Below are 27,773 nucleotides of genomic sequence, written 5' to 3'. Positions count from 1 at the left end.
CTCCCATGAACATCTAGACTCCTTCCTCTCTTTTGTCAAATCTTTCCATCCTGCCCTCCACTTCTCCTGCACTATCTGACACCTCTGTCTCCTTTCTTGACATTTCGGTCAGTATTCATCACTCCACTCTTACCATCTCCATCCACTACAAACACAGACTCACACCTCAACTTCTCCTCCCACCCTAAACACATCAAGCTTTCCATCTCCTATTCCCAATTCCTCCGTCTATGCAGGCTCTGCAGTGACGACCATGACTTTGAGATCAGTCTCAACTCATGGCTCATCACTTCATCCTACATGGATATCCCCTCACCACTATCCACACCGCCCTTGCCAGAGCACATTCTGTAGATCGTGCATCTGCTCTCTCCCCCCCGTACCTGTCCCAGCGTCTCCCATCACCTACCACCTCACCACCCTACCTCTCCAATGCACCATTCTCCAAGCCTTCCGGCGACTCCAGTCTGACTCCTCCACTTCGCACATCTTCCCTAACCGACACCTCCCCTCCTTCAAACAAGCCCACAACCTACGAGACCTCTTGGTTCACAAGGTCTTCCCTAACCCAACCGCCCAACCTGGCTTGTTCCCCTGCTCCCGCCCACACTTTTACACTTGCCCTTACCTCTCCAACACCACCCTCCTCACTGGCACCCATCATCGACCCTATCATATCACCGACTCCTTCACCTGCACTTCTGCCAATGTAATCTACTGCATCTCCTGCTCTCTCTGCCCTTCTCTATACATCAGGCAAACAGGACGCTGTGTGGCTGACCAGTTCGCAGAAAACCTCCAAGACATCCGACTTGGCAATGACACCCCAGTCTCATGCCATTTCCACTCTACAGGTCAATCTTTGCAACACCTGTCTGTGTTCGGATTTTGGCATTCTTTATTTTTTGTTACAATGCGGACACATCTACTTCTTTATTCTAACTCATTTTGTGCTTTATAAAGTATTTATAAATCGTTTTTTGCTATTTTGTTTAGAAATGGATAAGGTGGAAATTCATACAGTTTTAAAATATGTGTTCTTTCTTGAAAATAAAGCATCACAGACAGCTTGGAATATTAATGGAGTATTTCATTCTAATGTTATTACGCAAGAGACAGTATCAAATTGGTTTGCAAAATTTTGTTCTGGTAACTTTGACTTTACAAATGAGCAACATGGTTGACCAGAAACAAAGGTGGATAATGACAAACTGAAAGCCACCGTAAAGCCAGATCCATCTCAAAGTGCCCGTGAATTATTGTTGTTGTTTGGTGTTAGCAAGTAAACAATACTGACTCACCTAGTTCAAATTGGTAAAGTGAAAAAGTTGGAGAAGTGGGTTCCACATGAACTCAATGAAAATCAGAAACAGCGTTTGGAAGCCTGCATTATGCTACTTTCTCGTCACAAAAATGAATCATTTTTTAATCGAATTGTAATATGCGATGAGAAATAGATCTAATACAACTGTAAATGTTCAGCACAATGGTTGGACAAAGATGAGCCACCAAAACACAGTCCCAAAAGCAAAATTCATCAAAAGAAACTGATGGTATGTGTTTGGTGGTCTGGCGCACGTGTAATCCATTAAGATTTCTTTAAACCTGGCTCATCAATCATGGCCGAAGTATACTGCAGCCAGCTAGACCATATGATGCAGAAACTTACAAAAAAACAGCCTAGATTAGTCAACAGATCCACTCCTATTTTATTGCAAGACAACGCCAGACCACACATCGCAAAAATAACATCATCGTCCACCATACTCGCCTGATCTTGCCCCCACTGACTAACATTTCTTCCAGAATTTGGATAACGTTTTAATAGGAGAAGAATTTAATTCCGATGATGCTGTAAAACAGGCCTTCCAAGATTTTATTGACTCTAGATTTCCAGGCTTTTACAGTTCCGGAATGGACAAGCTACTGCTGAAATGCCAAAAGTGTATTGACAATATGGGTGCATACTTTGATGAATAAAACTATTCCATGTATTTATAAAACATTAGCAAACTTTTTTTCTTTTCTACAAATTTCATACTTGATGACCACTAAACCATTTTTATTTTCTCTCCCTGTTTATTTCTGTGTTCCTTTTTGTCGAAGAGTGGAGGCTCAAAATGTAAAAGACTTTCTCACTTCCCGAGTGTTAAGCTAATACATCCGTTTGTTATTTACACACCTATCTTTGTCTTTTGTTTTTTTGTAAATTCTCACTATATATATATATATATATATATATATATATATATATATATATATATATATATATATATATATATATACAAACAATATATGAGTATATGCATATATATGTACATGTATGTACATACCTTCATCTACATGTACATATAGATACATAACTGGGTACATGACGTGGCAAAAGAACATGGACAAAATGATAAACAAGGTACAACAAACAAGTAGGCCACATAGAGAACATATCTTTCATCAGCTGCCACCATTAAAACACCGGGGTTTCGAAGAATTATATATATATTATAGCCTCAGGCAGACCAAATCCCTGTGAGTGGATTGCGTACACAGAAACTGAAAGAAGACTGTCATATATATGTGTATATGTGTGTGTGTGTGTGTGTGTATGTGTTTGTACCACCACCATTGCTTGACAACTGATGTTGTTGTGTTTATGTTCCCATAACTTAGTGGTTCGGCAAATAAGTACTAGACTTACAAAGAATAAATCCTGTGGTTGATTTTTTTTAACTGAAGGCAGTGCTCCAGCATGGGTGCAGTCAAATGACTGAAACAAGTAAAACAATAGAAAAACTATGCCTCTTTAATCCCGAGCAAGGCCAAGTATCTCTGCTAGTATATAATTATATATGTGTGTGTGTGTGTGTGTGTGTGTGTGTGTGTGTGTGTGTGTGTGTCTGTAATATAATATGTGACAACTACAAGGTTGCCATAATAAAACTCCAAGTTTCAGATGTCAGGGCAGAAACCTGCACTGGCATTTCTTCAGTTATCGAGTCAATTAAAATATGCTATGAAAATGACCATTAAACAAAGGGGAATTACTATGTAATTGACCATTTTCAAGACAAAAAGAGCTATTAGAATGACCGTTAAATAAGGGAAAAAAACCGAAAGTGAGGAAGTAAAAAGTAAAGGAGTAAAAATGCTCATAGCAATCATGTATGCACACATGTACATACACCTGCGCACATGCACACCCACGTACCTGTGCCTATATGCATATGCTCACTCAGGCTCGCATGAAACACGCACATGCACACCCACACATATGCCAAATAACGCACATATATATGCAACCATGCATGTACATGTATACAAATCCACACACACGTGCGCGCACACACACGTGCACGTACCCATACGCGCACAGTTATATTGAAATACACGTCTAAAAATACGCACATGCTATATGCTCGCTCACACTCGCGTGGAACACATGCATGTACACCCACACATACATGCAACTATATACATGTACATATACACATACCCACACACACGCATGATGTACACATATGTATATCCGCACACACACACACGCATGTGCATGTACCCATATGCACACAGTTATATTCAAATGCACGTCTAAAATACGTAGATGCTATATATGCATATGCTCACTTACACTCACGTGGAACACTCGCATGTACACCCACGTATATAAGCAACAATGTACATATACATATACATATATACATACCTGCACACACACACACACACACAAAAAAAAATTCATATACACTTCTATATACGCACATGCACAAGAAAAATGCAGGGTGGAAGGTAAAATACAGAATAAAATGTGTAAAAATATATAAAGCAATAAAAATATAAAAATATATCTCTATAAATATGTAAAAAATATATAAGAAATATATATAAAAAGTATAGAAAGATAAAAAGCTTGTACAAGGACACAATATAAAAAGCAAGTTCTATCTGTGATCTTGGGGGGACCAAAAACGTAACAAATATTTAGCCACATGTAGACATGATCCAAAAAGTTCAGTACTCGAATTTAGACATGTAGCGAGGTCTAAGCTGCTTTTCCAGACAAGCCATCTTTCACTTGGCTAATTTTTAAACACTATGAGAGAATGGCAGGAACCCACATTAATATAACTAAGTCTATCGTTGGGCTTCCTGTAAGGTTTATAAATATTCTTATTTAGATCTAAGGATACATCTGAGAAATTGACAACCATCAGGTTGGTATCTGTAGTTATGCTAAGAACGAAAGTTCTCATCATTTGGATAATGTCCTTCCTAAACCGATCTTGTGCTGGTCCATTGGCATTTACGGTTAAAACTAGGGCATTACCTTTGTAAATGGCGAAATATATGTCAAGAAAAGTCTTGCCCAACATATCGCGTAGGAATAGTCCAATGAGATCGCATATGCCTGCTCCATGATATGACCTCATGCTCACATCGAAAGCACCCTCTGTATTGGTAGTCTTGACCCACTCTGAGTTCTCACTGAAGAGTAAAGTCTTTCTAGCATGGAAGATTATGTCTTTACCTTGTGTACTAATATCTATAAATTCGCTTGCGAAGGTGAGGGCTTTATCTAGCAGTTCCTTAGAGATAGAGGCATAAACATCGATAATATTGAATTGCGTAGATCTCACTTACGGCAATATATATATATATATATATGTTGTCTCGCTGAAATTTTTACTGAGAACATATTCTTCGTGGTTAGATGATTCGCATCTTTTCTAGCATATAGGAGTCCACTTTTGCTGGTCATTCCTCTTATTTTTGTATGTAATATATATATATATATATATATATATATATATATATATATATATATATAATCCAAACAAAAGGAGAAAAAGAGAACATGCAAAGTATTTATAAGACGCTCAGGGAAGGAAAGAAAGGGTGTTTTACGTTTCAAGCAAAGCTTTTCTTCAGAAACAGGAGTCAGAGGAAAGTCCAAGAGAAAAGGAAGATGGAGGAAAAAAAAATCACCAACAATCCACATGTAGTTACATACACACAATCATCAAAAGTAAGAGACAACCAAAATCAATGAAAAAGATTTTAACCCAGGCCAAATTACACTCAACAATAACCACTAAGCCAACAGTAGGAAAATGTGGGAGACCCAACTGTGGGATCAGAACACCGATTAGAACAAGGCCATAATTTCCCCATAAAAACTAATTTTACATGTGCATCAGAGAACTTGACTTAATTACATGCTCGGGATGTAAACGGCAATATATTGGACACACAAAAAACAGCCTACGTCAGAGGATGGTGGTGCACAAATCTCAAATTAGAATTCCAGAATACAGGAAAATACATCTCAGCCAGCACATTGATGAATGTGCTTCCAACAAATTTCCCAAATTCACAATGTTTCCACTATACAAATTCAAAGACAATGCTAGCCAAAATGAACGTATTAGCAAGGAAATGCATTTCATAAGAAAATATCGACTGAGTCTAAATTCTCTAAACTAGCATCACTGAGACTTTTTTTTATATATATATGTATGTGTGTATTTGTGTATGTGTATGTGTGTGTGTATATGTATAAAGGTATATATATATACCATCATCATCATCATCATCGTTTAACGTCCGCTTTCCATGCTAGCATGGGTTGGACGATTTGACTGAGGACTGGTGAAACCGGATGGCAACACCAGGCTCCAATCTAATTTGGCAGAGTTTCTACAGCTGGATGCCCTTCCTAACGCCAACCACTCAGAGTGTAGTGGGTGCTTTTACGTGTCACCCGTACGAAAATGGCCACACTCGAAATGGTGTCTTTTATGTGCCACCCGCACAAGAGCCAGTCCAGGGGCACTGGCAACGAGCTCGCTTGAAAACCCTACAAAGTCCAGTCAGGCAGTACTGGCAACGGTCACGCTCAGGATGGTACATCTTATGTGCCACCTGCACAAGAGCCAGTCCAGGGGCACTGGCAACGATCTCACTTGGCTTGCCGGGTCTTCTCACGCATAGCACATTTCCAAAGGTCTCGGTCAGTAGTCATCGCCTCAGTGAGGCCCAATGTTCGAAGGTCTTGCCTCACCACCTCAGCCCAGGTCTTCCTGGGCCTACCTCTTCCACGGGTTCCCTCAACTGTTAGGGTGTGGCACTTTTTCACGCAGCTATCCTCATTCATTCTCATCACATGTCCAAACCAGCGCAATCGTCTCTCTTGCACACCACAACTGATGCTTCTTATGTTCAGCTTTTCTCTCAAGATACTTACACTCTGATAGGTATGCACATTGACATTACACATCCAGCAGTTGGGCTATGACCCTCTCCGTAACTTTCATAACCTGATCTAACAGTATGTGTATATATTTGTATATATATATGAGTATGTTTATGTGTGTATGTGTATATATATATATATATAATTTTAGGGAAAAGAACCAAGGTTCATGAACTCATCAATGAAAATCCACTGTCACATATAGAAAAATTAATAATTAAAAGCACAATGAATAAGTATAATATAGTACAAAGTAAATATCATAAGATAATGATAATAAAAAAACTATATATTTATATTTTATAATGTGAAAATTTAATTTTAATTTTTAATAAATTGAATTTAATTGAGTTTTTACCTGTAAATTTGAATTTTTATCCCTAATAATATTATTATTATTATTATTGTGGCTATGTGGTAAGTAGCTTGCTTACCAACCACATGGTTCCGGGTTCAGTCCCACTGCGTGGCATCTTGGGCAAGTGTCTTCTACTATAGCCTCGGGCCGACCAAAGCCTTGTGAGTGGATTTGGTAGACGGAAACTGAAAGAAGCCCATCGTATATATGTATATATATATATATGTGTGTGTGTTTGTGTGTCTGTGTTTGTCCCCCTAGCATTGCTTGACAACCGATGCTGGTGTGTTTATGTCCCCGTCACTTAGCGGTTCGGCAAAAGAGACCGATAGAATAAGTACTAGGCTTACAAAGAATAAGTCCCGGGGTCGATTTGCTCGACTAAAGGCGGTGCTCCAGCATGGCCGCAGTCAAATGACTGAAACAAGTAAAAAAAAGAGTATATATATGTATATATGTTGGTGTATGTACATGTATATGTGTGTATGTGTGTGTGTGTGTATATATATATATATATATATATATATGTATGTACATATGTATATGTTTATATGGGTGAGTGTGTGTATAAGAAATAAAGACACCCCAAGGGAACAACTTCACTACAATGACTTATTATTACTGCTAGTTATTTGATGGCTACAGCCACTCCTAAGAAAACAAGTCTTGACCACACTATTCAATTTACAAAGACAGATAGTAGTAATTTGCGGTCACAGTCAGTTGAACTTGTCATGCTACCAGAACCAAAGGATATTATCATGTGTTCTTTGCAGGAAAAAAGAAAGTAAACTATGAATGTTAATCTTAATTTAATTTTTTAAATAATTCTTTTCTCTTTACATATTCCATTTTAGTACATATTTTTGATAAGGTTTTTCAAAAACTGAAACATGTAAAAGGAAAATTAAAAAGTACCCAATTTTAAGAAAGCATTTTTGTTCTTGTTCTTTTATAAATATCTAGTTACTCATGTGTTACCTCTACAAATCTTTTCAAATATATATATATAAAGTATATATATAAAGTATATATATATAATAAATACAAATGGTATATAAGCATATGCATGTATACATACATATATGTACATTCCTACATCTACATGTATATATAGATGCATATTCGGGTACAGGATGTTAGACAAATGAATGGGAGCACAAAAACAAAACGGATTTTGTTTACAGACAACAGAACGAAGACATAGGAAAACAAGCAAGCCACTTGGAATTAATCCTTCATCAGCTGCCTCTATTCTAAAACCAGGCGTTTATACACACACACATACACAATGGGCTTTTTTCAGTTTCTGTCTATCACATCTGCTCACAAGGCTTTGATCAGCCTGGCACTATAGTAGAAGACACTCGCTCAAGGTGCCATGCAGTGGGACTGAACCTGGAACCATGTGGTTGGGAAGCAAGCTTCTTATCACACACTCATAAAATTTATGAAAAAAGGCAATATAGATAGAATGAGTATAGACATCATTTACAACCTAAAGTATAAAAACAAAACAAAATTAAAAAATAGCAATTATGGTGGTAAGAAGACCACAGAAAAATAGTAATGATAATATCTGAAATCAGATTAATTACTTACACGTCTGAAATGAGTTGTTAATAAGATTTTATTAACCTCATTCATCTTTCAAGATGAAACACGTTTTTGATATTTACACCTACACTATATTTTGATTGGCTTGATCTCCTGTAATCACTAGGTGTCTTATTTCTGTATGTACTCATAGTCCAATACTAGATTTAAACTAGAAACTTTCATTTCTAAACTATAGAATAAGATGCTTGATGATGGTTGGAGATCGAACTTATCAAAATGCAGTATTCTTTTATACGTTTCAGCTCTAAGGCTGTGGCCATGCTGGAGCGCCAAGGTAAATACTAAAAATTTTTCATTTAAGGTCAGTGGGTTATAAAATTACTATCTTATTCTTATTTTCAAGTTTTGATTTAAAAGTAAGTCTACATAATTGACTTAATATTGATTTCAAATTTTGGCACATGACCAACAATTTCAGGTGAGGGGGTAAGTTGAGTACATTAATCCTAGTACTCAATTGGAACTTATTTTATCAACCCCAAAAGGATGAAAGATAAAGCTGACCTTGACAGAATTTGAACTCAGAATGCCACTAAGCATTTTGCCAGGCAAGCTAATGATTCTACCAGTTTGCCACCATATAATTGACCTAATATTGGTTTCAAATTTTGACACAAGGTCGATAAGTTTGAGGGATGGGCTAAGTTGATTACATCAACCCCAGTGGTCAACTGGTACTTATTTTATGCCCCCACTTCCACCCAAAGGATAACATCAAAGTTGACCTCAGCAGAATATGAACTCAGAACATAAGGACAGACAAAATGCTGCTAAGCATTTGCCTAGCATGCAAATGATTCTGCCAATTGACTTAATATTGTGACCAAAATATGTTTAGAACTTTTGAACAGATATATGAGGAAAATAGAAGGGAATATGCGTGAATGTAGAATAAGACCATCAAATATTGAACAGGCTGAGTTATAACAACATTAGGCAGAAAACCTTGTGGTATTTCTTTTGATTCTAATCACCCTGAGTTCAAGTTCTACTGAGGTCAACCTTGTCTTCCATCCTTCCAGGGTTAATAAAAAAGAAAAAAAAGAGGCACAGGTGTGGCTGTGTGCTAAGAAGCTTGCTTTGCTTCCCAACCACATGGTTCCAGGTTCAGTCCTACTGCATGGCACCTTGGGCAAGTGTCTTCTACTATAGCCTTGGGCCGACCAAAGCCTTGTGAGTGGATTTGGTAGACGGAAACTGAAAGAAGCCTATTGTGTTTATATATATATATATATATATATATATATATATATATATATATAATTTAGAACAAACAATAAGTTGTCATTATAGTACTCGGAGTTTCGAATGTTGAAGCGAAGATCTACGATGCATTCTCGTCGGCTATTAATGGCAATAGACACTACAAAAAAAAAACCATTGAATAAAAGGGAAGTTACTCTAATAGGTAGAAAAAAGATAGAAAATACACGCAATCATATTCTTACAATATATAAACATAAAAGCTTCTGCATTCATAACGTCTACATACATACACACTCACACAAACATATGTACATGCACATGCACACACAAACATATATGTGCATGTACATACTCATACATACACACATATTCACACACACATGCAGACATGTATATATATGTGTATATGTGCACACAACTTCATCCTCATATACACATAGTTGTCTGCATGCAAACATATACATTTAGACATTTATACATACATATATATATATGCAGGCATACATTCACACTCCCACATATACATATATATATACATCCTTCTATCACACACCTATACCCGCACATATACAAACATGCATATCCATGTAAATGAAGGGGATGCGTGCATGAAAGTCGCACTTATGCACTGGACACAGTCTTACACTCATATACATACATATATGCATACACATATATACATGCACACACATATATACATGCACACACATATACATATAAAATATATACATACATATACTCACACACGTACACATTCACACAATTAAAAAGAGAAAAAAGAAAATATATATAAAAAATAAAAGATAAAAGAAGTTAAGACATATGGGAAGCTTGTGCAGGAACATAGTAAAAATGCAGATTCTATCCATGATCTTGGGGGTCCAAAACCGTTAGATATTTTGTCACATGAGGACATGATCCAAAAAGTTCAGTTCTTGAATTTAGACATGTAGCAGGACCAAGGAACATTTCCTGATGAGCCATCTTACCATATTACAAAGACCGCACTTGCCACAACCATTTGTATAAGGTTTACACTTTGCCAAGATCTTCCAGTAAATCCTATAGCTGACACCTTGTCCTTTTAAGAACTATATATAACTGGATAATTTGGTAGTTTGTACGTGTGAGGTTTCATGTCTATGTATTGTGAGAATATGGTTTCTTTTTTCTACCTATTAGAGTAACTTCCCTTTTATTCAACGTTTTTTTTTTTCATAGCATCTATTGCCATTAATAGCTGATGTGAATGCATCGTAGCTCTTCGCCCTGACATTTGAAACTCTGAGTACTATAATGACAACTTACTGTTTGTTCTAAATTATACATATATAAATAATCCTCTATTTACCTGATACTGAAGTCTCATTCTTTTGTTGTCACTTTTTATTATTATTATTATTATATATATATATATATATATATATATATATATATATATATATATATATATTTATGTATATGTGCCTGCTGTGTTTGTCTCCTCGCTATCGCTTGACTACTGATGCTGGTGTGTTTAAGTCCCTGTAACTTAGTGATTTGGCAAAAGAGACCAATAGAATAAGTACTAGGCTTACAAAGAATAAGTCCTGGGATTGATTTCTTCAACTAAAAACCCTCTAAGGTGGTGCTCCAGCATGGCTGCAGTCAAATGACTGAAACAAGTAAAAGAATAACCAAAGGTATGAATGCAGAGCAGTAGATTGGTGGAATTGTAAGAATGTCGAACTGGATGCTTTATGGTGGTAGCTGTTCCACTCTTTGCAGTCTGAGTTCAAATCCTGTCATGGCCTATCTAGCTTAACACCATCTGTTAGAAGTATCCAGGCCAGTCTCGTGGAAGCTACATGGAGGCGAATGAGAGGATAGCTTCCTTCCTACTCCCTCCCACTGGTCTCAAGCACTGCCTTCCCTCTTTTGATGGAAAATTTAACAAGTATTCAACTATCAGATGAGAGATTCAAACACAGCTGCAACTGAAAGGAAATTCAATGTAATGAGGAAGTAAATCCTTAAATGGTAATATCCAAGACACTATTAGCAAATGTTGAACTATTTTGTTCAGAATAAAACTAATGGCAGTTGAGGATGCGAAATTGCTGGAATTGTGTTTCTCAAAGGAGATATACTTAATCATTTAATGAAATGTGAGCTACCAGACACATAATAAAGCTAATAAGTTTTGTTTGCCACAGGTTAGCTCTGATTAGGTAGACACATAACTGAAGGCATTCTAGCCATGACACACTCTGGACAACATTATCAAATGTGTCTTTTCTTAAGAGTAGAATGATTTGAGAGAGAGACTTAGCTGCTATTTCTAGCAGGTCGGACGACCAGGCAAAAGTTCCCTTGCTAGCTGCAGATAACAAAGAGGATATAATATAATACTGACAAAATATTTTGTAGATTGTTATCAAATTGAATATCATTATTATTATTATTATTATTATTATTATTATTATTATTATTATTATGCAATGATACAATAGATAAAGCACTTGCCTTCATTAAAACTTAATCACTTTCAGTAGTGCGCATATGTGTGTATGTGTGAAGGCATTCAATCAAAACAATTAATCGGTATTGTGAGTCATACTTGGTAGTCTTCAACTTTATTTATGAGCTCGAATCTAAAGGAGGATTAGCAGAAGTAGTAGAAGTTGATTAAATATTTAATAAATATATGTAGGCACAAGCATAGCTGTGTAGTTGAAAAGTTTGCTTTCCAACTATGGTTTTGGGTTCAGTTCCACTGTGTAGCACCTTGGGCAAGTATCTGTATCTTCTACTATAGCCTTGTGAGGGGATTTGGTAGATAGAAACTGAAAGAAGCCTCTGTGCATGTATATGTAAGTGTGTGTATTTTGTGACTCTGTTTTGACATCATACAATAGATACAAATGAGCATCATCATCATACAAGTGATCTCCCTCATTTGCAGTCACCCGTTAAAAAAAAAATGCCTAGTGAAAAGGAAATATTAATTTGCTCAGAAACAGGTGAGGATTGGCAACAAGGATATCTGATCATAAAAAAAAATCTGCCTCAACAAATATTGTATGATCCATGCAAGCATAGTGAGGTGGATGTTAAAATGACGACGATGATGATGATGATGATGATGGCAATATAGATACAAAGTTATATCTTACACAAGAAGGTTGTTGAAAGTGACTTAGAAGTTTCGGCCATCATTGAACTGTAGTCACTTTGAAGTCACTATCAACAATATTCTTGTACAAGAATAATAAATTTATACTGTACAAAAGTATAGAGTAACCCATCAAATTAATGTAAAATGATTTCTATCATAACTGAACTGAACAACAAACATTAATATGAAGTTATACCAAGGTTTGCTTTTATGTCAAGTTATAGTAAAAACAATCTTACGTTAAACTGAAGAGTAACTCAATACTATTTGCAGAGTACTTACACATTTTACTTTTACAAGAAGAGTGGTGACTGATTTCAAAGCTTCAGTCTGCTAGCCTGTGTCTGTTTTGCTGATGAAGTCCACCAAACCAAAACTTTGAAGTCACTGTCACCACTTCTTATAGAAGTATAATACAAAGTTATATCCACAAATATATTTTAGCATTTAAACTGGCCATATCCAGTCCAAATATTCTACTTGTTTTAGCTTCAAACTGGTCAAATCTGGCCTCTCATACCTATTCTACAATGTCATTCTCAAAATAAACAATCACATCACCGAAATATTGAAACTGCAAGATAATGCCTGATTAATTAAAAACAACATGAGTAGAAAAGCATTACATTTAACAGAATAATCTGAATGTTAAAGGGTCTTTAGGCTCCATGGATAAACAGATAACTTGGAATGAAAATCAATCTGATTAGGTTAGCTGTTTTATGGCTCATCAGAATTCATTTACCCACTCCCTCCCAAGCTATCAAACATTAATTGTAGTCTAATAATACTAATATCAATCAGTTAACTCAATATCATATGCAAGAGTGGCTGTGTGGTAAGTAGCTTGCTTACCAACCACATGGTTCCGGGTTCAGTCCCACTGCATGGCACCTTGGGCAAGTGTCTTCTACTATAGCCTCGGGCTGGCCAAAGCCTTGTGAGTGGATTTGGTAGACAGAAACTGAAAGAAGCCCGTTGTATATATGTGTGTGTGTGTGTTTGTGTTTGTCCCCCCACCATCGCTCGACAACCGATGCTGGTGTGTTTACGTCCCCGTAACTTAGCAGTTCGACAAAAGAGACCGGTAGAATAAGTACTAGACTTTCAAAGAATAAGTCCTGGGGTCGATTTGCTCAACTAAAAAAAAAGGCGGTGCTCCAGCATGGCCGCAGTCAAATGACTGAAATAACTAAAAGAGTAAAGAGAGTAAATGAGTTGTATCTGATACTGTCTTGTTTACATTTTAATAAATGAGTCTCTGCTATTAAGGGGGAAGTATACAAATCCTGATGAACTGTATGGATAGTGAAACTAGATAGTTTGATCCTCATTCCAAACTACTGGACCCTTCCCACCACACCCTGTGATAAAAGTACAATGCTTAATTTCATACTAAGATTAAATACATATGACTCTATTTATAGGCCATGCTGTAGTGGTATTTTAGTAAATAAATATTTTATAGAACTTTAATATAATTCTTCATCAAGAATTTACCTGTCAGATGCCTGTAGGCTGCTATCAATTTAATTACATGACCATGACAGTTTCAGTCATCTTAAATTTCACATTTTCCATCATAAAGTCTAGGTCTTTATTGACTTAGATGACGAGTGTTCTGTTGTTCCACCAACTGAACCACCTGCACCTTGAATTAATAAGTGGTTGAACCTTTAAATTTCAGGTACAAACCCATCTGATGCACTTCCACACATTTTGCAACCACAAAATCTATATTTTGTTATAGCGTGGCATTATATTTCTGTTAGTATTGAGTTAATTTGATATTTAGTTATGATGTTGGAAAAGTTACAATTCTCTTAGAATATTGTTTCTTTATGATGATTCTTACCCACCATCTTATTGATATGTGTAATCAAGAAGATAGGTTGGTAGATATTTGCATCTAACTTGCTTCAGCCTTCTTATAACAGAAGTTATTATGCTACCTTTTAAGATCTTTAGGTGATTGCTGTAACTAAGGCAACTATAAAATATCAACTACAGTGTTTTTTTTATCTATTACTTCCATCTTTCTTATATATCAATTTCTTTAATCTTGATATTATCAAATGCAAACTGAACATGAGCAAAGAAATTAACAAGCTTAGAAAAGTTGGTTGTCGATGACTAGTGGTTTGTAGTGAGTAAACCATCTCTTTCATGCAGTAGAATTATTATGGATTGTTAAGGCTATCCTTGCTCCATATTAGTAAGAACATCTTACACCAGTTATTCTAATTTCAATTTCTTGAAGAAATGGTTAAAGAGTATGTTTTCCTTAACATTTATTTACCTATCAATTTTGAGAATATTTTTCACCATGCTTCCACAAGTATTGACCTACTACCTCTCACATGGCAGTTATTTGTCCACGTGCAAAATGACTGAGAATTTATGCTGTTGACACAATATTTGAAATCTATCATTGTCATACGTACAGATGTTTATTGAATTCATATCTAGTTGACTTCATACAAACTGAACTTGGATAAAATATAGATATATTGTAAAATTTGCTCAGATCTGTTTAACTGTTAGATTAGTATTAAGTCTGTAATACTATGATTCAAGATAATTATGCATCTAACATTGTTTGATATGCAAATTGTCTATAAATGATTGTTCTAGTATTGTAGTATAGGTCTTTATGGAAGAAGATATAAATACATGAACATTTCTGAAGATGTCAGGAAGAAATTCTGTAGTGATATCCCTCTAAGAGTGCAACTAGCACTCTCACTCTCTCAATATAGGAAGATTAAAGATCCCCAGAAGGAACACATTAATTGATAAGTTTAATGGTTCTTCTATCTTACTGAAATTCTTTTCAAACAGAGTATATAACCCAGTTAAATTGTTGATGCAAGTAATTAGTGTGTCACAGACCTAACTGTAATGTGAAAGCAATATACTAGATGCTATGTTTGCATAGTGTACATGATGACAGCTTCTGGACTTATTTTATGTTTATATGTGTGTGAGCGTGGAAGAAAACTTAGCTCAACATTTATATACAGTAGCTATTCTTGAATGTATATACACCATGTTATGTCTGCATTCATGCTGGTATGAGTTGGACTATATAGATATATCATCATCGTCAACATTATCATTTAATGTCCGTTTTCTATGCTGGCATGAGTTGGATGGTTTAACAGGAACTGGCCAGTCGGAGAGCTGCACTGGCTCCAATTGTCTGTTTCGGGATGGTTTCTACGTCTGGATACCCTCCCTAACATTAACCATTTTACAGAGTGAGCTGGGTGCTTTTTTTTATGTGGCACCAGTACAAGTGCTTTGTATGTGGAACTGGCACAGATGCTTTTTAAGTGACACTGGCACATGTGCTTTTCTGTGACACCGGCACCAGTGGGGTTGTCAAGTAGCATGCAGGACAAAGATCTCTTAGCTAACAGAGAAAGTGCACCCGAGGGAAGTGGTTGTGAGTCAGGTGAGAGGTTAGAGTATAAGAGAGGGATAGAGATAGTTATTTTATTAAAGAGGAGATACGTGACTAATCCCAGTAGGACAAGGAAGAAGGAAGGTGAGAGAGAGTCAGAGAGACATTCAGAGTGAGAAAGTGAAATAGATGGTGTTGAAAATGTATTGAGCCTACTGACAGAGGACAGTGGAGGGGAATATAAGCAGTGCAAAGGGGAAAGAGTGTGAGCGGAGATGTTTAGAGATGGGGAAGACACGATTGTAGTAAATGCTGATGAGAGAAATTGGAATGACTGGGGTTAATGAAAATATGTGAGGACATGGAGAGTGTACAGATAGGCACATGAGAGAGTGGAGGGGAAGGACCTGCACTGGGTGATATGTTGAGGGAGAGTGGAGGAGAGGAGCCTGCAGCAGTTGTTGGGGAAATGAGTGAGTTGGGAGAGTTTTGACAGAGGTCAGATAGTGTGTGGGGGGAGGCATGGCTGTGAAGGACATGCGTCTATGTGTGGGTGGCCATGAATTAACTCAGTTGGATGTGTCTTTGAAAGCACTGCAAATTGTCAGAAGTTTCACCTGTCATCTCTGCAAGGTTCAACATCTGAAGATCATTTCTCACCATTTCATCCCATGTCTTCTTGGATTTACTCCTTTCACAAGTTCCCTCCACAATTAGAGATTGACACTTCTTTATGCAACTGTCATCCTCCATAGGCATCACATGAGCATACCAGCACAGTGTTCTCTCTTGCACACTACATCTGATGCCTCTTATATCCAATTTTTCTCTTAAAACACTTACACTCCATTGTACATGCACACTGACATTGCACATCCAGCAGAGCATGCTGATTTCACTTCTTTCAGAGTCTTTGCATGTCCTCTACAGTCACTGCCTGTGTTTCCCTGCCATATATATAGCAAGGCTGTTCGTACACAAGCATCGTACAATCTACCTTTTACTTTGAGGAAGAGGCCCTTTAGTACTAACGAAAGTAGTAATTCCTTGGATTTTGCCCAGCCCATTCTTATTCTATCAACTATGCTCTCAGAGCATCCTCCTCCACATCTAACTAGGTTACCTAAGTAACGGAAGTGTCATAGAGAATTAGTAATAAAGGTACACCCCTCCCATGTGATGAATGGAATAACCTAGTCACTATAAGTAAAGAGAAGAACATGAAGTATGAGAGCTCATAGTAAGTGGTCAGAGATAGTCGTGTCTTTACTAGTTTTACTAAGTATACTGTATACCGAAGTGGGCATCATAACAATCCAACATTTTAACAGTGGCAACAAGGATTGAAACAAATTACAAGGAATTAATAAACTCGACAAGGATTTTAACAATTTATGAGGAGTTAAAAAACTTGCAAAAGTTTTGTTGTGTGAATTTTACCAAAAAAAAAAATCGTAAAATTATGGAAAATTTGTTCGCCGGTTTGCTTGAGTAGCAACAACAGCAACTGAAAGAACAACAACAGCAGCAGCTACAACTGCAACAACAACTGAAAAACACAACAGCAGCAGATAAAACTGCAAGAGCAACAACAGAAGCAACAACAAATAATATTACAGCAACAAATGCTGCAATTACTGAAGTCATCAGCAAAGTCAGAAAAAGTATTCTCGACAGACTATGTCAAGAACTTGATAACAGAGTTCAAATATGAACCTGATGAAGGAGTTACCTTTGAAGTATACTACAGGAGATATGAGCAGATCTTTGAGAAAGAATGTAAAGATTGGGATGATGAGATGAAAACATGCTTAATCTTGAGAAAACTGGCGGCAGCAGAACATGAACATTACAGCAATTATGTACTCTCAAGAAAACCTTCGGACATAAACTTTAATGACACAATAGAAATATTGTGTAAAATTTTCAGTGAAAAAGCTCACTGTTCAACACACATTGAAAGTGTCTGAACATAGAGAAAAACAACAATGAGGACTGTATCACATATGCTGGTAGAGTAAACAGGGAATGCAAGAAATTTAAGCTGGATCAACTAACGCCAGATATGTTCAAATGCCTGATTTTTACACAGAGACTTACTGCCGAAAAGGACACAGAAGTTAGAATTAGAATTTTCACAAAGCTAGAACAAAACCAGGATGTAACCCTACAGCAAGTGTCAGAAAAATGTGAAAGGATAGTCAAATTAAGAGGAAATTGAATGTAAAGGCTGTTTCCAAATAAAACAAGTTTAAAATATTCAGAATAGAGATAAAGTGTTTTCTAAAAAACACAACAAAAATCAGGAAATAAACCCATGTTTTGCATGTGGAGGTATACATCTGAGGAAAAATTGCCCATTTAAAAACCAGAGTGCTTTTATTGTGGAAGTACAGGACATATAAAGATGCACTGTAGAATGAAGATGACAAAATGTTAGAACAAAGGGAAAAGAATAAGTAGTATATCATCAAAAGAAATTGGCAATATAACGATGAGAAAATTCATGAAGGTGAAAATCAGAAATACTAGTGTTAAAATGCAATTGAACACTGATAGTAATATCACTATTATAAATGAAAAAACTTGGAAATATGTCGGTAAGCCAAAATTAATTAAATCGAAAATGTTAGCACATGGTGTTACGGGAAAAAGATTATATTTCTTTGGGTAATTAATATGTAACGTAACATTTTGAGGTCAAACGAAAAAGGCGAAGATATACGTGTTAAAAAGTTCACTTAATTTATTCAGCACAGAGTGGATGGAACTATTCAAAGTATGGAATACACCCATAAGTGTGGAAATATAGTTGGGTCAGTCAAAAGGTTCAAATTAAGCCGAAGGACTGAAACAAAAAATAAAATGTTATTTCCAGATGTGTTTTTGGAAGAACTGGGTTGTTGTACAAAAACAAAAGCTAAGATTGCTGTAAAACAAAGTGCAACACCAGTCTTTAGGCCAAAATGGAATGCACCATTTGCAGCAATAGACTAAGTTAACAAAGAACTGGAAAGACTGGAAAGTCTTGATATAATTGAAAAGAGAGACTATGCAGACACAGCAGCACTGACAGTTCCATAGATTTATCCATGGAAGATGTTTCTTTTAGCAAACAGATCACCGCCCACTGCTGACAATATATGGTTCCAAAAAAGGACTCCCAATACACACAGCAAGTAGACCACAGAGATAGGGCACTATACTATTAAATTACGACTACAGAATGGAGTATTTACCATCAAAAAACCTAGGGCATGCAGATGATTTGTCCAGACTGAAACTAAAACACGGCAAGCCATTCGAAGAGATGGTAATTGCAACTCTAAGAGCTGAAGGTGAAATAAAAAACGTGATGTGGAACATGGTATGAAAGTTGCAGGTGACCCTGGAGGATATAAAGTGGAATGCAAAGAAAATAGGAACAGGTCTGGTTGCAAAACAAAACCAAGATGTGAACCTATACTCAGTGTGTGATGGCGTATTGATGTATGCACAGACAGTAGTGATACCGGAAACACTACAAAAGGAAATGTTGAGAGAATTTCATGTTAGACATCCTGGTATTTCAAGGATGAAAGCTTTAATGCACAGTTATATATACTGGCCGAAAATTGAAAATTTGGTGAAAGGGTGTAGAGGATGTGCTCTAGCAGCAAAATTGCCCACTATAAAAAGTGAACCTGTAGATGTTCTATGGTCGAGACTACACATCGATTTTGCTGGTCCTTTAAATGGTTCTTACTACTTAGTGGTAGTTGATAGTTTTTGAAAATGGCTTGAAACTTGCAAGTGTAAAAAAACCAACCTTCTCAACTGTGATAAATTTTTTACACAAATTGTTTGCAAGATTTGGCATCTCATACAAGAGAGTGTCTGACAATGGAACATTTGTGTCTACTGAATTAAAAAAAATTCAGTGAAACATTCACTGTAGAACATATAACTATGGTGCCATACCAACCCAGATCTAATGGACAGGTTGATACCTTCAAAAGAGCCCTAAGAAGATCGAATAAGGAAGTCACGAATAAGGTAGCTCAACAACAATTTTCAAGAGTGTATCGAGTGATGCCAAATACGAATACACCAGCAGGTAGCTCACCAGCAGAGCTGATGTTTGCAAAGAAGCTAAAATCAGTCTTTGATAAATTGCTACCTGGGAAGAAAGAAAAAGTGCCAGGGAAAATATAGCAAGATTCTTTAACCCTTTAGTGTTCACATTATTCTGCCATAATTAATGCTTTTTTATCCACATTGTTTTGAACTAATCATGCATTATCTTGTAGCTATGAGATTTTGATGAGGTAGCTGTTAATTTTTAAAACGATATTGTAGGGTTGGTATGAAAGACTAGATCTGGTCAGTTTGAACATAGAATAGGCAGAATACTTTTGGCCGGATATGGCCGGTTTAAATGCTAAAGGGTTAAAGTTGGTGGAAAGGTGTATATGAGGGCATACAAGAATGGAAAGCAGAGTTGAGAATATGGTGTAATTACCAAATGCATAGGTAAAATGATGTATTGGGTAAAAAGTAGAAAAGGCTTACAAAAGAGACACAGGAACAAACTGAAAAAGATTTATGGAAAATGAACCAAAGAAGTTGGAGGAACTGGTGGAATGGTTGTACAAAACGTTCCAAGTACCAATGCCACTGCAGGTGATTGAACCCAGGCATGGAAGTGAGTGGAAAAGGAAACATATAGAGTTCCTGAAAATAGATGCCAAGTGCAAAAAATATTAAATTGTACAAAAAAACAAAACAAAAAAAAACTCAAAAAAGGAAGGTGGAGGTGAATAAAAAAAAATTATTGCTAAATAAAATGACACTTCCTAAGAAAAACTTAAAAGGGAGATGTTGTAGGAAATTAGTAATAATGGTACACCCCTCCATGACAAATGAAATAACCTAGTCACTATAAGTAAAGAGAAGTATGTGAAGTACAGGAGTATGAAGTAAGCAGTCGGAGATAGTCATGTCTTTACTAAGTATACTGAAGTGAGCATTATAACAATCCAACAGTTTTAAGAAATATAACAGGAAGCTGTCTACTACTTCTAAGAATCCATCCTGGACATTTGAAAAAGTCTATTCTCTGTACATTCTTAGTGTTTATTGTACTTGCACATCTGCTACCAACAAAGACTACTTTCTCTTTTAACCTTCCTATGACACTGCTGCACCTTTTATGTGTCCATAGTTTGCACTGGATACATCTTATGAAATTTCCACCTACAACTTTTCTACATATCAAGCAGGGCTATTTCCCCGATGGGATTAGTAATTTATCTGTTTTCTTACTTACTAGGACTTTGGTCTTAGCTAAATTAACACTAAGACCCTTTGATTCCAGACCTTGCTTTCACACCTGAATTTCTTCTCTAGTTCTGGTAGTGACTCAGCTATAAGAACATCATTAGCATAAAGTAACTCCCAAGGGCAGCCAGTCTTAAATTCCTGTTATGGCCTGCAGGACTATGATAAACAAGAGGGGGTTGAGAACTGATCCTTGGTGAACTCCTACCTGTACGCCAAATTTGTTGTTATACTAATTGCTGAATTTCACCTTACTGACAGCATCCCTGTGCATGGCTTGTACAGTTCTCACCAAACAGTCATCTATCCCTAGCTTCCACATTGACCATCAGATAAGGGAGAAGAGGACCCCATCAAAGGCTTTCTCATGTTGACCAAAGCCAAATACAGAGGTTTATTTTTGGCTAAATACTTCTCTTGTAGTTTCCTTACCAAGAATATAGCATCAGTAGTACTTCTCCAAGGCATCTCATCTAGAGGAACTCATCCTAATTAGTTGAACTATGACCCTTTCTATAACTTTCATCATCTGATCTAGAAATTTGATACCTCTGTAATTATTTCTGTCTAATTGTACCTTTGTAGCAATTGACTATACCTTTACCTAGCAGTTGACTATAATGCTGCTGCACCAGTCGTTGGATATAACTCCCTCATGGACAACCTGATTAACTATACAGGTGACTAGACCATATCCCACTCCACCAGATATTTCAAGCATCTCAGTAGCGATTCCCAATGGGCCGCAGGCTTTCCTTGTCTTCATATTCTTAATTGCTATATCTACAAAGCTACTGTCAAAACTCTGTTGAGTTCACATTTGGCAAGGTATCTACAGTGGGATGCCTTCCCTAATGCTGATTACATTATGGAATATACTGGATGGTTTTTTTTGTACCATCACCACTATTGAGGTCACTTGCAGCTTGCAGGACTATGAACCTAGGAGAGATGGAGATCAGCTTTTTTGGTAGGGGACAAATGGTTGAAGTATAAGAAGGGTGGGGAAGAGCAGGATCTTGAAGATGATATGCATGGCCACTCACATTTAGTAGAGGAGAAGGAAAAAAGAGAAAAAGAAATGATCAGTAGGAGCTGCAAAGAGATAGATAATGGTGATGAGGTGACTAGGTATCCCCACAAGGCACAAGCTAAGTAGAAGTGGGTGGGTGGGTGGTTTTCAAGATTGTGTGGGGAGTTAGGCTGCAACTGTAAAAATCAGGTAGGGTTGAAAAGTGGTTGATTGATGAGTTAGGGAAGATAGAGGGATGCAGAAGAGAGCAGCAGGATAGTAATGATGATAAAGTTGATAGAGGGGAGGACAGGAGAGAGAGATGACATGGTTGGGTTGTCTGCAGAGAAGGAGAAAAAAAGAGAGAGAGGCAGGCATAGTGCATTTTGAGAGAGAATTTAATTCAGGAGTGATGGTAAATCATTGTAATATGTGGGTGGAGAGCACAATATACATAGCACTTCAAGAACTCAGTTTCACTGAGAAGGGTGGGTGTTTTCAAGAACCTCATATTGCTAGATCCTGATCCTTTATCATCTATGTTAGGCTCAGAGTACTTAAGCAAGCTTCACCACTTCAGCCTGTGTATTCTTGGGTCTCCCTCTTCTGGTAGCAATTGGTTTTATACAGCTTTCTTTATCCACATACCTCACACGTCCATACCAGTGCATTGCATACAACATCTGACACTGCTTATGTCCAGTTTTTCATACAGTACCTTTCTATGTTTACACGCACACTCATATTGTACATCCAATGAAGCATGAACACTTCATTTTTTTCCACTCTTCTCACATCCACTGCATTCAAGGCTCATGTCTCACAATCATGTAACAAGTGTCATACAGTCTACCATACTCTAAGGAAAAGATCTTTGTTGTCAGCAATGGTAGCAGCTTCCTGAACTTTCTCTAATCTGTTCTTACTCTGGCAACTATACTTTCAGAGCAACCACCTTCCTTGCTAATTATATTCCCTAGGTCACAAATGTTATCAACTACTTTTGGTGATTCAACTGTGCATTTAAGAGAAACTATTTCAGGTGTGCTTCGACATCACATCTGAAGTTTATATTCTCGTGTAGCCTACCTATGATTCCACTACATCTCTTGAGTGTCCATAGCGTACATTGCGTACAGCAAACAAAGTTTACACCTACACCTTTTCTACATATTGAACAAGGCCATTTCCCTGAGAGTAGAGTGTCCTGTCTTCTTTCTTACTTACAAAAAATTATCATTTAAGATCTACTTTTTTTATGCTTTCATGGGTCAGATGGAACTTGTTAAAGCAGATTTTCTACAGCCAGATGCTCTTCCTCACCTGTTTTGAAGCAAATTAATATTTCCCCATAACTAGACATGTTTTTCATGGAAGACTGGAAACAAGCAGCATGGCTTTCATGATGGTAATGTTGTTCATTTACAATCTTTTAGACAAGAGTACACACACACACACATATTATATGTGTGTGTGTGTGTGTGTGTGTGTGTGTGTACCCTTGTCTAAATGATTGTAAATGATATATATATATATATATATATATATATATATAAATAATATGATAGATAGATAGATAGATAGATAGATAGATAGATAGATAGATAGATATACACATATATATATAATATGTGGCGAGCTTCTTTCAGTTTCTGTCTATCAAATCTCTTCACAAGTCTATGCCCAGCCTGGGATTATATGCAGCACAGTGGGGCTGAACCTGAAATCACATGGTTATGAAACAAGTTTCTTAACTACACAGACTACATGAATGTATGTAAATATGTATGTGTATGTATGCACACACACACATATATATATATATATATATATTCATACGTATATTCGCATATACATATTTATGCACACTCACACACTTATATACTATTGAAACTAAACCCTCAGTTTCATTTTCAATTAAAAAATAACCCATACTCTCTACATGTATTGAGCACTCTCTCACTCGTCCGGCATAAACCACCATACGTGTACATCACGTTTACATACATATATAAATATATATACATACACATAATATACGTGCTGCGTGAGAGTATATATATATATATATATATATATATATAGGGGCTATGTTTACATATGTAAATGCACACATGAATACATACATAATACAATTTATGTGTAATTTTTTAAGTATAGTTTTGTATGCTATACAAAAATGCACGCACAAAATAATAATTCGATCTGAGCCGGGGTGCTGTCAAGAGTTGTGTTTCTTTTCCAAGGACACCAAAAGAAGTCAGTGACAGGATGCGAACATACAACCTGCTTTTCTAAGTGTTTGTGTATGAGTAGACATACACATTACATATACATATATACACCCACTAAGTGTTACTTAGAGTACCATATGCTTTCCATAAACATGTTTCTTTAAACCTGCTTTACAAAATATTAAATATATTATAATAGTAAGGGGAAACAGGAGATGGAGGATAGAAAAAGTGGTCTTCTTCAATTTATCTATTTATTTTTTGTCAAATACTCTATAATTAAACCAATAATAAATTTATGATAAAACAAAGCAGGGTTTTATCGCTGTATATAAAAGGTGACATGACTATGGAGATCAACAATCTGCCTTGCTTCATTATTTCCTGTTATTTTATACGATAAGACCTTCCTATCTCATTTAATATGTCCACACCCTCACTAAAAATTTTAATTCCCTTCTTTGTAATATTTTCTCTTCATACAAGCCGTTCATCGATGAGAAAAATAGGTAAAAACTGATAATTTGAATAGATAATTTTCATGCAATGACAGTCGCAGCGGCTACAGGGACTGAACTCATTCACGCATGATACAGAAAGAAACGATAATGTAATTACAAAACTAAACCCATCGAACGATGCTTATGATATAATGTTGCTATGAGACAATGAGCAAACCATTCGTGGTATATTATTTTTATAAAAACATTTATAAAATCACATAAACATAACTATTCGGTTAAATAAAATGATTAAATGAGAAAATTCATGTGGTGTAGTTTGATTGAATGGAAGATATTTGTAAAAGAAAAAAAAATCATGTACTCGTTTCCTTTCAGTAAAAAAAAAAAAGAAAGAAAAGAATCTGTTCGTGTTAATATAGATAAGGGGTTCATATGAAATTTTGGTCGAACTTATTTGTGCATTCGACAATATTTTAGTTATACTTATCTTTTGTAACCTTACTTAGCATCGCTGTTTCACTACATTCAATGTGAAACCTAGCTGTGTGCAGACGACAGTTGAGACATATAGCATGCATGCTATCACTGGCACTGACTTACCTGATATTTCGGAGCATTATTTAACAAAGGATAGTTTCCTTGACTGTCACCATTATGTAATAATAGATTGTCCACGAGATTCCATCCCCAGCTTTGGTCATCGCTACCTAATAAAGAAACATATCCATGACACTGCATGGGAGCTTCTTTCGTAGCAAGTCCGATCACAGCCACAGTTCCGAGGGGACCTTCCCACCATACCTCCCAGCAGTGTCGCCCAGTTCGAAACCCGATCTTACCCCGGGCTCCGTCCGTACTCTGTGCAATAGGGTTCCGATGTAATGTAAATCCATTGTGTTTTACATAAATGTTTCGCGAGCAATCATTAGGGTTCCACGCGTGATAAAATGCTCGTAATTTAGCTTTGTAAGTAGGTACATTGGATAAAACATCCGATTTAAGTGCATCTTCTGCTAATTTTCTAACACAATGAAACCTCCAGACGTCATTGTTTTCATCGTTAAGAAATCTGTACCAGCTTTTGCAGACTAACGAACAATATCGCAAGTCAGATATGTCTAAATAAGAAAAGACCACTTCGAGAACTACTGGAGGTAACCTGGCGGCAGCCATCTTAGTGTAGACGATACGAGTCCATATAATATCTGGATTGGCTTCTGTGTGAATACGGCATGGATCCGGGGGAAAATGCACGCATCTCCTAACCCCACTGGATCATTTCTTCGACATGGATATTATTTTCTTTTACATCAACAACGTTTACACAAATTATTAACGCTGCCTTCGTACGATATATATGCTACTCATTATTACCACACTACACACTCACGATGCTCACTTTCAGTACGGCGGTGAAAAAGAAAGTAACCCGAAGCATGAGTCCGCACATCTATTATCCGCTACACGGTGTATGTGCGTATAGATAAGCACAACTATGATTTATACTATGCGTATCTTTTTTTTTTTTTTTTCAGTATGTTTTTTTTCATAAAGTGTATTTTCCGGTAAAAGATTGTGCATATGCACATGCGAAAATATATGTCAAAAATTACGTTACTGACATTTGCGTGTGTAAACATATATATATATATATATATATATATATATATATATATATATATATATATATGTATGTATGTATATATTATATATAAATATTATGTATATATATATATTTTATATGCATATATATATTGTATATGTATATATATTATGTTTATATATATATATATATATATATTATATATGTTTATATATATTATATATCTATATATATATATGTATATATATATATATATATATATATATATATATATATATATATATATATATATACTCTTTTACTTGTTTCAGTCTTTTGATTGTGGCCATGCTGGAGCACCGCCTTTAGTCGAGCAAATCGACCCCAGGACTTATTCTTTGGAAGCCTAGTACTTATTCTATCGGTCTCTTTTGCCGAACAGCTAAGTTACGGGGACATAGACACGCCAGCATATGTATATATATATATTATATATGTATATATATATTATATATTATATCTGTGTATATATATATATATATATATATATATATATATATATATATATATATATATATATATAAATATAATATATGTATATATTATATATATATATATATATATATATATATATATATATATATATATATATATATATATATATATATATATATATATATATATATATATGTATATATATTATATTATATATTATATATTTATATATATATTATATATGTATATATATAAATATATATGTATGTGTCTGTGTTTGTCCACCATCATCACTTGACAACTGATGTTGGTGTGTTTACTTAGCGGTTTGGCAAAAGAGACCAATAGAATAAGTACTAGGCTCACAAAGAATAAATCCTAGGGTCGATTTGTTTTACTAAAGGCGGTGCACCAGCATGGCAGTAGTCAAATAATTGAAACAAATAAAAACAAAAATAGAATACAAAAGAATATATATATTATATACTCTTTTACTCTTTTACTTGTTTCAGTCATTTGACTGCGGCCATGCTGGAGCACCGCCTTTAGTCGAGCAAATCGACCCCAGGACTTATTCTTTGGAAGCCTAGTACTTATTCTATCGGTCTCTTTTGCCGAACCGCTAAGTTACGGGGACGTAAACACACCAGCATCAGTTGTCAAGCGATGTTGC

The 27,773-nt window shown here is 36.0% G+C and overlaps 1 protein-coding gene across 1 annotated transcript in view; it reads right to left on the bottom strand.

The window, feature by feature from the left end:
* LOC128247325 (F-box/SPRY domain-containing protein 1-like) overlaps positions 1-26,649 on the bottom strand; it is a 50,943-nt gene extending 24,294 nt beyond the window's left edge. Inside the window, exon 1 of the mRNA XM_089349096.1 lies at positions 25,624-26,649. Coding sequence (XP_089205222.1) covers positions 25,624-26,196 — 573 coding nt within the window. The 5' untranslated portion in view covers positions 26,197-26,649. The remainder of the gene's footprint in view (positions 1-25,623) is intronic.
* Between the last annotated feature and the right edge of the window lie 1,124 nt (positions 26,650-27,773).

This window comes from Octopus bimaculoides, chromosome 3, assembly GCF_046866305.1.
Source record: "Octopus bimaculoides isolate indiv1 chromosome 3, ASM4686630v1, whole genome shotgun sequence".
Lineage (NCBI taxonomy): Eukaryota > Metazoa > Mollusca > Cephalopoda > Octopoda > Octopodidae > Octopus > Octopus bimaculoides.
The sequence above is the reverse complement of the archived record's forward strand: the minus strand, read 5'-3'. Positions and strand labels throughout refer to the sequence as shown.